This window comes from Notothenia rossii, assembly GCF_949606895.1.
Source record: "Notothenia rossii genome assembly, chromosome: 6".
NCBI lineage: Eukaryota > Metazoa > Chordata > Actinopteri > Perciformes > Nototheniidae > Notothenia > Notothenia rossii.
Genome location: NC_136909.1, coordinates 7,741,590 through 7,754,291, shown reverse-complemented (window position 1 = coordinate 7,754,291; position 12,702 = coordinate 7,741,590). Strand labels below are relative to the sequence as shown.

The 12,702-nt window shown below is 40.8% G+C and overlaps 1 protein-coding gene across 1 annotated transcript in view; it reads right to left on the bottom strand.

Annotated features, from left to right (window-relative positions):
- The window catches only part of arvcfb (ARVCF delta catenin family member b), a 275,952-nt gene that overhangs the window by 94,075 nt on the left and 169,175 nt on the right, over positions 1-12,702 (bottom strand). The window contains exons 5-6 of the mRNA XM_079687092.1: positions 3,045-3,203; positions 1,077-1,097 (exon numbers count right to left, since the gene is read on the bottom strand). Of these exons, the coding sequence (XP_079543218.1) occupies positions 1,077-1,097; positions 3,045-3,203 (180 nt within the window). The remainder of the gene's footprint in view (positions 1-1,076; positions 1,098-3,044; positions 3,204-12,702) is intronic.

The window sequence follows — 12,702 nt, the reverse complement described above, 5'->3', positions numbered from 1 at the left end:
CAGCAGCAAAGCTCCTTGATTAGTGTGTTGTCTGACTGCCGAGTGCTTTATCCCTAAGAAGGTCCACCTTCATATGAATGCATGAAATCATGTGCGAGTGTGTGTGGCCAACCCACTTCACAGTAAACAGGCTGGAGGGCAATGGGCCCTCCCTGATGAGGGATTAGTCCAGGCTTTTTAATTACAGTTTCACAGTCCCTAGAGTAAGAGCTCCACACACAGCGCTCTCCAACTCACTGGAAGCATACAGCTTACGGGAGTTAACGGTGCAGACGTTTACATCCAAATCAGGAGCAAAATGTTGAGGAAAAAAGGAAGCCCCATCTCATTCATGTCTTTCAAATGAAAATCTGTCTTGGATTCTGGTGGGAATCCTTCCCCGTGTATATAGAGGGAAGAATTCAGACTTAGAAGTGAAATGCATACTTCCAAAACACGCTGTAAACACCTGAAATTGTTCAAAATACCAACCTGACACCGAGAAGAAGACATTGTGGTTCCAGCAATTGCAGATAACTGATGCCACTTAAATTATTTGTCAGTACTGGGGTCTTCAAAGTGGTGGAAAATTACTTGGAGGAGCAAATGTTCGAGACAATTGGTAGTTAATACAATTCAAAAATAAAGACCAAGCTGTCACGAGGCTACAGCTGGCAAACACATCATTCTGAGACTTATTTATAGTGGGTCCTTTAAGTGGATTTAATTGAAAGATTACGGTTACCTACTGAAAACCTTTTGGATTTCTGATTATTCTGTATGGGGACATTTAGTTATTAGTTCTGAGAAGTGGTATTTTGTACCTAGTTGAATGTCAATGAGGGATGTTGTAAGACAGAATTCAGAAGAGAGAAATAAAAAAAAGAGAGAAACAGAGGGCCATGCAAAAGGATTATTAAAAACAGAATAGAGAATGGCTCTCGTCCCGCAAGGTAAAAGCAACAAGCGGTGTATTGTAGAGAGTAGACTGGAGCATTATTTGGCTGGGGGTGAAGCAGGACTGTGGTGCACACTGCTGCACATTAAAATGGTGGCGTTGGTGGGAAAAAGCTATACTGGTATGAGAGTCTACTCACCTTCACGTTAGAGGAGACATCCTTATAGAAAAACAACAAAACACAGTAGAGGACGAAATCAACAAAAGAGCTTTTAAGAAGCAAAGAAACACCAGAGGAGCGGGGTCATAAAAACACAATAATCAAATCAATGAAGGCGTGAGAGGGAGATGAGACCACCTTGGGCTGGAGGATTATGGGATTCGGAGTTCTTGAGGAAGTCTGGGAGAGGAGGTACGGTACCGTGTTGTTTGGAAGCGCTAATCCATAACCATAATTTGAAGCAATATTGAAATGGATCAAAGGGGATTTGGAGGGTTTTGCAGCTACGAGCTCAATGGGATCTGTTTGCCACAACAATGCCACCGCTCCGAGGAGTCCTGCTCAGGTGTGATAGTGGGAAGCAGAGGCAAAATCAGCAGGAGATTATATTTGATTAATCACTTTTATAGCTATTTTTTTTTTATTCTAATGCTAAGTAGCGCTACAAAAACAGCTTTTTGAACAGCAATCTAACAACTCTCAAAGTTGGACAAAATAAGTGATTGACATTGTATCTGAGATGATTCAGATTCCATGTCTCCCAAACATTGTATTGCTGAACGATGACTCCTCTCTCAACGTATTAAACCATCAGAAAAGGATGCTTTTCACTGGTTTCAAAATATGTTCGTAATATGATGGAAACCCCACATTATATATTTATCAAGCGATGGATATATTCCTTCCATGACGTACTAATCTCAGAGCTGTCAATCGCTTCTGTTAACGAGCTAAAGGAGAAACACTAGAGGTTATTAAATATAAGTAAATATAATTGCACACCTTGATGTACTGGTATAAGGAGAGGACTCAATGGCAATTCAGTTTAAAAATATGACATTTTTCTTATTTTTTCTCTTGCTTTTAGTTTTATCGTTTGAATTCTGCAACTAAATAACAATAGAAAGTTGGTTACAAAAAGAAACTTGGTCAATAAATACCTTTTTCTATCACTCTTCAGAATCAGAAACAGGTTTATTACCAGGTAGGTTTACACGTACGAGGAATTTGACTTGGTGTCGTGGTGCATACATAAAAAATAACATACAAAAATATTAAAAATAATGTAAAATATAGCAGTGTTTATATAGAAATGAGGGCTGTCAAACGATTAACATTTTTAATCAGATTAATCACAGCTTAAAAATTAATTAATCAGATTAATCACCATTCGAACTATGTCCAAAATATGCCATTTCTTTATGTATATTGTTGTGGGAATGGAAAGATAAATGAAAGAAGGCGGATATATCCATTTAACATACAGTATGTATGTTTATTATAACATTGTTCTGTTTGTCAAAATGAAAGACAGCCCACACACACCTATCAATCATCAAACCGTGGGGTCTTATTTCATTGCGTGTTGATTTCTATCAACACGTAATGTTGTATCGATGTATATAGAGATGTGCTACAGCTAAAGTATTCTCCGTCGGGACTTCCTGTAACAACACCACGCCGTTATCTTGATTCTGATTGGCCAGAAGACATTATCAAAGATGTTCTATTGAGAAGACGATCACTACGTGACAAAAGTTAAACGCGTTAAATATTTTAACGCAATTAATTACAAAAATTAATTACCGCCGTTAACGCGATAATTTTGACAGCATTAATAGAAATAGAATGGAATCAAATTTGGCAGTAATAAAAACAAAGAAAACAGATATTGTGTACATTGTGTGCGTTCATTTTGCATTACAGCTGATTTTTATTCCATATTGTATTCCTCTATTTCATTCCATTGCAATGTAAATACTGTTATATTTGACTATATATTTTTTAAATTATTTTAAATATTTTTCTAGTTTTCCACCTGTGTCTTTAATCCTTGTTTTTATGCACCAGGACACCAAGTCAAATTCCTCGTACGTGTAAACCTACCTGGTAATAAACCTGATTCTGATTCTGATCATATAGTCTATGACGTAGCTTCCATCTTACCTTTGTTTCTGTGCGCCGTGTAGTGCCGTCATCGGAGGTGACCACGGAGACGTGGGAGGTGGGGGTGCCGGGGTCCTCCTCGATGGTGACCGTCTCCTCCACCACCTCCTGGGGCTCCTGCATCATCGCCAGGGATGTGGCGTTGCCGGGGCTCTGCTCCTGAACACATCGGGAGGAAAGAGATGGAGTTGAGCATTCAGGAGGTATGAATCGATTGAGTTGTTAAAGGTCCCCTATTGTGCAAAATCCACTTGTTCATGTCTCTTCTACATCAACATGTGTCCCCTCTTCTTCATGTCTCTTCTACATCAACATGTGTCCCCTCTTCTCCATGTCTCTCCTACATCAACATGTGTCCCCTCTTCTTCATGTCTCTTCTACATCAACATGTGTCCCCTCTTCTCCATGTCTCTCCTACATCAACATGTGTCCCCTCTTCTTCATGTCTCTTCTACATCAACATGTGTCCCCTCTTCTTCATGTCTCTTCTACATCAACATGTGTCCCCTCTTCTTCATGTCTCTTCTACATCAACATGTGTCCCCTCTTCTTCATGTCTCTTCTACATCAACATGTGTCCCCTCTTCTTCATGTCTCTTCTACATCAACATGTGTCCTCTCTTCTCCATGTCTCTTCTACATCAACATGTGTCCCCTCTTCTCCATGTCTCTCCTACATCAACATGTGTCCCCTCTTCTTCATGTCTCTTCTACATCAACATGTGTCCCCTCTTCTCCATGTCTCTCCTACATCAACATGTGTCCCCTCTTCTTCATGTCTCTTCTACATCAACATGTGTCCCCTCTTCTTCATGTCTCTTCTACATCAACATGTGTCCCCTCTTCTTCATGTCTCTTCTACATCAACATGTGTCCCCTCTTCTTCATGTCTCTTCTACATCAACATGTGTCCCCTCTTCTTCATGTCTCTTCTACATCAACATGTGTCCTCTCTTCTCCATGTCTCTTCTACATCAACATGTGTCCCCTCTTCTCCATGTCTCTTCTACATCAACATGTGTCCCCTCTTCTTCATGTCTCCTCTACATCAACATGTGTCCCCTCTTCTTCATGTCTCTCCTACATCAACATGTGTCCCCTCTTCTTCATGTCTCTCCTACATCAACATGTGTCCCCTCTTCTCCATGTCTCTTCTACATCAACATGTGTCCCCTCTTCTTCATGTCTCTCCTACATCAACATGTGTCCCCTCTTCTTCATGTCTCTCCTACATCAACATGTGTCCCCTCTTCTTCATGTCTCTTCTACATCAACATGTGTCCCCTCTTCTCCATGTCTCTTCTACATCAACATGTGTCCCCTCTTCTTCATGTCTCTTCTACATCAACATGTGTCCCCTCTTCTTCATGTCTCTTCTATATCAACATGTGTCCCCTCTTCTTCATGTCTCTTCTTCATCTACATGTGTCCCCTCAAGAGACTCTAAAAGTTTCAGGAACAAAGATTCTCTCTCTTTTTGTCCTGATCCATTTCTATAAAAACCTGTCTGAAAATGAGCTGATCAGATTTTGGCCACTTTATGATGTCATAACGATGTTTTGGCTTGTGTGACCATTAGCCAATCAGCAACCAAGGTAACCCCCCCCCCCCCACCTTATCACCTGAATCTCCTCCTAGAGCACCATTTAGTTCTTTCTAACCAAATCTCTCTCAGAGGGGCGTGGGGAGGGGCTCCTTATTTTCATCTAAAGTAACAGACAGAGAATCAGCACTTTGGAAACAGGACTTGAAACAGAGGGGATTATGGGTAATGCTGCAATGATCTGTTTGGTGTTTCAGCCAATCAGAGACATGTTTTGTATATATCTGAGACTTATGATATATTGATGAAAAACAGTATCATAGGGGACCTTTAAGACGGCGGAGGAAACAGCACAGCATCCATGTAATCTCCCTTTAGATATACGACACGGTGGAACTTTAATTGAGACACTGCAGCAACAAATTATATTAGTATCCAGCAGAGGAAAAGAGAGCATAAATAAGACCTGCAAATGAAGGGTATTAAATATAACACCACCCACAATTTGTGAAAGGACACTTGAGCATCAACGAGAAGCATGTAAAGTGTGAAACACAGCGCATGAATATTAACGTGTAGAAAATACCAGCACTAGAATAAACTGAGACAAGGAGATGAATGAAAAGTGTTTACTATACAAGTATAATGATTTCACACAATACAAGCAATTTGGAAAACGATTAATCACTACCATCACATTATTTATGGATTACTTTTCCAAATATATTCAGTCCATCCTAGTTTGTAACGTCCTATATGGTAAAAAGAAGATGGAAGATCACCCTTTATTATTCCCTATAATTCAGTTTTTCAAATTAACTTCTGAACACATGCATAGACCCTTTTTTAACGAGAGGTGCCAGAGCGAAGAGGCTGCCATGTTTTCTGGTGACATGGAGCGGTTGGGGGTTCAGTGCCTTGCTCAAGGGCAGTTCAGCAGTGCCCAGGAAGGTAAACTGTCACCTCTCCATTTGGCACGTCTGTATCCCTTTGGTCCAATCTGGATTCGAACCAGCAACCCTACAGATTGAACAAGGGCTGCTCAATTAGTCGTATTTTAATCGCAATGACCATTTTGGCTTGCAACGATAATGAAAACAACATAATCGAAATAAAACGATTATTTATTTATTTATTTTTTAATAAAAAAAATTATTATTGGTTTTTCATTTATATTATACTTAAAGTTCAGGTTGATCAACTGTTAAAAACATACTTTTCAAACTTTTTTTTCAATAAATGGATGTTTTCTAAGTAATTGGATAATCGTTTTTTAATAATCCTGATATCAATTATTGACCCAAATAATCGAGATTATGATTTTTTGCCATAATCGAGCAGCCCGAGCTACTGCCACCCCAAATACTGCCCATCTGCCCTGACATTGTACCACAATGCTGTGTCCCTGCTTAGAACCAGGGTTACTGCAACCACAACGTAGAGTACTAACCACTATATGATGAGGGTGAGCTACGATGAGCTGGCAATGCAGACTTATTTGTAAATGACATTGTAGGAGCTAATACAATGACCATCATAACTGATAATGACATAGAAGCAATACACATAAAAAGTTAAAAACAACATTTTACATTTTCAGTGCTACTGTTTTTATACGTATAAATACAATATCTGCACACGGCAAATACAGTATTTATTATGCTATGATGGCAGATACACTATGGTACGAACCCGTCCAACACCCTGGTTTGCACACCTCACGTATCAACAAGAGTAGGTTCCAGAGAAAAAAGCCCTAGAAATAAAACCTCTGTAAGGACATTGCGTATATTGTAGAAATGAAACAAAACAAAACAATAAAGGTTGTGTAGTTTGTTGCTTGTCCTGAAAATCCATGATTTACACCCTGATATGATATCCAAACACTGCCATGCAGGGCAGCTAGCAGCTCCTCGCCCTTTTGAGACTTTAAACTGAGTTAAAGCTTCTTTCAAGGCGAGCATAAGCCTGGAGCACTGTTTTTGATTCATATTTCATCGGGCGGCCATGGATTTAAAGAAAAAGTATCCATGGGCTCAGGATGAAAGTGAGTCCCTCGTATCCCACCTGACTCTGTGTGAAGGCGTGAGAAAGAGGTGCTTCCTGCTGCACTTCCTGCTGATGGAAAGCGATATGAAGTCAGAGGTGCAACGCCCTGTGCATGACAACATCTCCGCCCTCGTGATGGAGAGGGGGAGGAAGGTATTTGAGGCAATCATTGATAACCAAAACAGCAGCGAGCCAAGAGAGCGAAGGGAAATACAAATAATAGAGAGGTCAGAGAGGGAAAGGAGTAAGACGGTGAAGTGGAAAGTTTTCTTTTAAAGGTGAGAGAGGAAGCTGTGTATTTATAACCCAGATAGATGCAACTATAGGACTAGATAGGACTTTTTTACAGGAGGACTGAAAGGCCATTTGTACTGTCCCTGTTCCTTTAGCTACGTGAGGGGAATGCCATTTAAAGGGGACCTATCATGCAAAATGCACTTTTGTACGTCTTTTATCCATGAATATGTGTCCCCGGTGTTCCAGGGAACTCACCAAGTGTCAGAAAACACAACCCTCTCTATTTTCCTCCGTACCCAAATCTCTTAAAAAGGGGCTGCAACAGATCTGATACAGACTGATCCAGATTTGAACACTTCTATGATGTCACAGAAGTGGCGCTACGGCTATTGGGCCAACTCCACCAATCAGGAGGAGACAGCCACGGACATTGCCGTTGGAAAGCGCTGGAGACGCTGTAGTACATATGCCAGGCCTGTAGGTGGTGCTGTTCTCACAGAATCAGCCCATGCAAAGACAGGGTTAAATTGAGCGAAATGAGGAATGGCTAAAATGCATGATCTGTTTGGTATTTTGAAAAATAAAAAGTATAAATATGCCTTATATAGGTATGTTCCTACACTATATTATTCAAATATAGCATGATAGGTCCACTTTAATGAATAATGTGACAAAATAAAGGGCCTGTGGTGGCAACGTCCATAGGGACTTGGATTGGCCACTGGAAGTTCAACAGTTCAAGTCCCGGCGAGACCAAGTGCTACCGAGGTCTCCCTGAGCAAGGCACCGTTTCCTACACTTCCCCCCGGACGCCGTTCATAATGGCAGCCCACTGCTCCTAACACTAGGATGGGTCAAATGCAGAGAAACCATTTTGTTACATAGTACCTGTACTACGTAATGACAATAAAAGTACAAAATAATAAATACCAAGCAATATATTAAATAAATGCAGTGTTTGACTTTGACCCTCTTTAATCTAAACCTAATGATAAAAGCTAAAAGCTATGAAAAACAAAAAAACAAAATCCCCTCCTTTTAATATCTTAAACTTTTCAAATGCTGTCTTTTTTTCGACAGTCCAATTACCCCATGCTGGAGGGAGAGACAGAGTGAAGGCCAAGGAGAGAGCAAGAGGAAGTTTTAGTGTTTTAGTGCTTTGCTGAAACACTGCTGGTTTACTCCAGGTTCTGGAAGACACTAACAAGTGGACAGTTCTCCATCGATCGGCAAACTCCTCTCAGGCTTCAAAGCCTCAAACACTCCTCATTGATCTCCAGTTCTTCTTGCTGATCAGTCAGAAGTTTGCCCTTTTATGTTGAGGTTCTTTTTCGCCAAATCCCACAACCCTCCAGCCTCCATGTCCCTGCTGGGAAAGAGAAACCAGTGCCCATACTTCGGGTGGATGTATTATCTCTCAGAAACACCATCAACTTTCTCTTTTTACCTGCTTCACTCTAACTTTGAGTCAATTAGCTCCCTGAACTGAGCTGAGTTAGGTCATTACCCTCGGAGAAAGTCCCATTATTGGGGTTAATGACTGTTACGACTTACTGCCGAAAGAAAAACACACATTTATTTACGCACAACCGCTGCTGAGGTGAGGATAAGAACATTTTTAAGACTGACCTCAGGATAAACAGCACACTTATGCTAGAGGGGACTTCTTATGGTATTCAGAGGAAGTTGGTGCTGATTGGTTGCCTCTTATCTACATTCTCGTTCTGTTTGATTATAAATATGTAATACTTTAAATGACTTGGCCCCCACAGCTGAAAGAAATTAATAATAAAACACTTTATTTGACATGCAAGTGAATTACAGATCAATTTAACAACAAGAGTTTGGCAGTGATTTACTAAAAGCACAGGGTCACGGGGTCCGTCGTTACTCATGTGCTGCCCGTTGCAATTTGAAAGATAATCAATGCGCCAAGTTAATATTATTAAAGAAGGACAATAGTCCACGGCAGTCAATTAAAAATAATTAAGCCCTGTGTACCAACGTGCGTGTCGGCCATGATTTATCTTTTCATTTCATTCTCTGTAAAGACACTGAGTATAATCACTGTTTTTCTTCACTTCTTCAACAATTACTGGGAACGTTCCACCTCTTCTGCTCCCTGCTAATGAAATCTGCACAAATTGCCTTCATTCCTAGGATGTTTCATTCCTTTGAAGGCTCTTTGCAAGAAGCCAGAGCAAACGCCGACCAAACAGCAATGTGTAATAAAAGCAGCAACATCTTACACTAGTTTAAAATCCATAGTGGACAGAGAGGACCGAGGGATCCTTTGAGGCTTGCTGACAAACTGGCTTTTTGATCCAAGCTTAATGCAGCATCTCTCGTTCACTTCCCTCTCGTCTCTGCGTGCTCTAAGTGAGCGAGTGGAGTTGAACTCGACATTACAGCCCCTAAATAAATGATTAAAAGCCGTCTGGCAGTGGCCTAGCGCCTGCCGGTCCCACGGGGATAACGGGCTGATTCGGAGTCGAGCAGATTCAGGAAAGCGTACCCTTTAGTCAAGGGCGGGAGGAGAGGAGCACCGTGAGTTAATGGCTGACCTCAGAGAGATGATGAATGATAAAGTGGAAGAAGGGTACGGGAGAAAATGTGGCAAGGGAAGGGGAGGAAGTTCAAGTACATTCAAATCCTGTGGAAATGGTGCAGGCTCAGCAGAATCAGAAAGAAAGGGAAAAGCCTTTCAGCCGAAGCCACAGAAGATCTCAACCAAGTCTTCAAAAAGTGCTACGGATATTTAAGCTAATTCTTTTAGTAGCCAAACAGTGCAGGGTATATGCAGGAATCCTGAAGTCAGATTTAATTCCTTTTAAGACCTTTTTTAAGACCCTTCCCATACATTTTAAGACCTCATCGCCACTTCGAGTTCTAACCGGTTACCTTGGTGACACACTTTACCTCACATTGACTATATACAGTATTGATTGCCCTTCCTCCTTATCTTCCAACCATTTGGACGCAGACTTGCAATTCCCCATAACGATGTTGCTTAGCAACCGGCGTAAACGGACCTTCGCGCTATCAAGCAGTGAGCGTGCGATGTCCTGTTCAGATGACGTCAAATCCAACGGGATGCCATACATAAACTACACAGAATCACACTACACACCTACGCAATGATTACATTCAGGCACACTGTAGAATACAACCTCTTTGGACAATTTATATACTTATTGAAAACAAGCTACAAAATGAAATACCTTGGAAAATGCCCTTTAATACTTTTTATTAATAGCCTTACTTTTCGCTAAATTGATTTATCAACTTTTAATACTTTGTAAGACACCGCGGACACCCTGCAGTGGAAGAACCACTTCTTTGTCAGTCATGTGATGCTATTGGGCCAAAAGAGGCCATGAGGGTTCAGGTATTTTTATTCTCAAAAGCTGAGCCAATGAACGGGGCCTTGCCTCCAACGCTGTATCCAGTTCTCTTTAAGCAACAATGACCTCAACGCACCCGCTTCCCTGGTTCAACTAAGGCTGTTTTGAACAGTGTGCTATTAAAATGTGAAAGTCAGCAAGAGTCAGAGCTGGACAAAGAGGATCAAGGCGTATTAACAGCACCTGGGAAAGAATACAAAACACGAACTGTTATAAAACCAGGCAAGCCAATCGGTTAAGAACCGGGGTTATCTGGAGAAATAAAAAACATCTTAGGTTTCAAGTAAATAACAAAACAACCCAAACGTTTGACTTCTTTCGTAACCTAAAAAGCCCTGCCGAGAGCTGGACCCCACTTCTGATGAGGGGAAAAGAGCTTCTGAGAGCTTTGCCAGTTAAATCACTTCTGTTCAGTGTCAGAGGAGGTTTCAAACGGACAGGGATTTGACCCTGGAGGAGGCCTCAAGATTTGTACAACCTGCACTTTATTTAGTCTTGGGTGGTTGGCTTTGACAAGAAGTAAAAGGAAGAGGGCTCGGATGGTGGATGATGAAACCTCACCTTCTGATCCCAGGCAGAGAAGGCTGTTACACTGGCTATCTAACTCCTTAATGGATAAGACTTCCAGTGTTCTTGCACTTGAACTATGATACGAAAAGAAAAATGATATAGCTATATTTGTTGCATTACATTAAAGGTGACCTATCATGCAAAATGCACTTTTGCACGTCTTTTATACATGAATATGTGTCCCCGGTGTTCCAGGGAACTCACCAAGTGTCAGAAAACACAACCCTCTTTATTTTCCTCCATACCCAAATCTCTAAAAAAGGGGCTGCAACGGATCTGATACAGACTGATCCAGATTTGAACACTTCTATGATGTCACAGAAGTGGCGCTACGGCTATTGGGCCAACTCCACCAATCAGGAGGAGACAGCCACGGACATTGCCGTTGGAAAGCGCTGGCGACGCTGTAGTACATATGCCAGGCCTGTAGATGGTGCTGCTCTCACAGAATCAGCACATGCAAAGACAGTGTTAAATTGAGCGAAATGAGGAATGGCTAAAATGCATGATCTGTTTGGTATTTTGAAAAATAAAAAGTATATGCCTTATATAGGTATGGTCCTACACTATATTATTCAAATATAGCATGATAGGTCCACTTTAAACTACATGAAAGCAATAAGACCAAGAGTGAGAAGAGACTTAAGAACTCTCCAATAACTCAACAATGTACAACACGATCCATGCTTCGAACAAACAATACCCTTGAAAAGATCCCTTGAGCAATCTCCCGTGGAGTATATTTCATTACAATAGATCATGCATGAACATATGGCTTCCGAAGAGCGACTAATCTGAACCGTAATGGATTGCCGTGCCGTGAAAAGGAAAGGAGGGGGAGGAGGATGAATATAAAGGCAGGAGATGAAGTGATAAGCCGGTGTCAATTAGAGGCTGCTATCTGCCATCAATCCACACCCATTCATCATCTGTGTTCAATAAGCTGCTCAGTGGCGTCTGCGGATGGGGAGATAGAGTAAAATGTTGGAAAAGGAGAGAGTGCAAACCGATGAGGAGATTTCCTTCCCCCAGGACAGAATCACAACAAGAACAACTTCAGTTAGAGTTAAGAGAACGAGTCATCCCTGCACAAGGTGTCCGAGGTAAACGGCACAAATAGTTCACGCATTTAAGTGATTGTTAGTTCTTGAAAAATACGGGTTCTCGTTCAACTGAATGAAGTGTTTCTCAAGCAGGTGGTCGAAAAATGTCTTGATCAGATTCATAAACGGAATCTTTGATCAAATGTTTACTGAGAAAGATTCCTTAAATTAGACAAATAAGAATGGTTTTAACATTGTTTGGGAATTGGTACCAACTCTAGTATTTTACTAATTCACAGCCATACATTGGGACCAGGGTTTCCGTTAGCCGGTAATTAACGGTTTTTAGCTGGTAAAATGTATTAAAAACCATCACTGACAAAACTATATGTGTTTTAATACCTTAGCTTAGAGAATATAAACATGCTTTTCTACAAACCACTTTACAAAAGAGGCCAAATTCTGTTCTAGTGTAGGGTGTCTAGTGTCTAGTATAAGTTTAGGGTTAGGGGATGTTCATATTATGATCCATTCAATCTAAGTTGGACTGGAACAAAGTGCTGTCTAACACAAAATACTACCTATATCAAAAATGATGAATAAAGAATAAAAGAATTTGACAAACAACTAATAACAAAGTAATGTTCTTACAGCCTCTGATAAGCTTACCATTGTGGACATCACAGAAAACAGCTTTCAGAGATTCAGCTTAGCCCTATATACAGATATTTGTAGTAGTAATGGTATAGCAATCAAAAGAAGCTATCTTAAGGTTATGAATATTAACCTTTGCAAGTCAACTGTTTTGTATT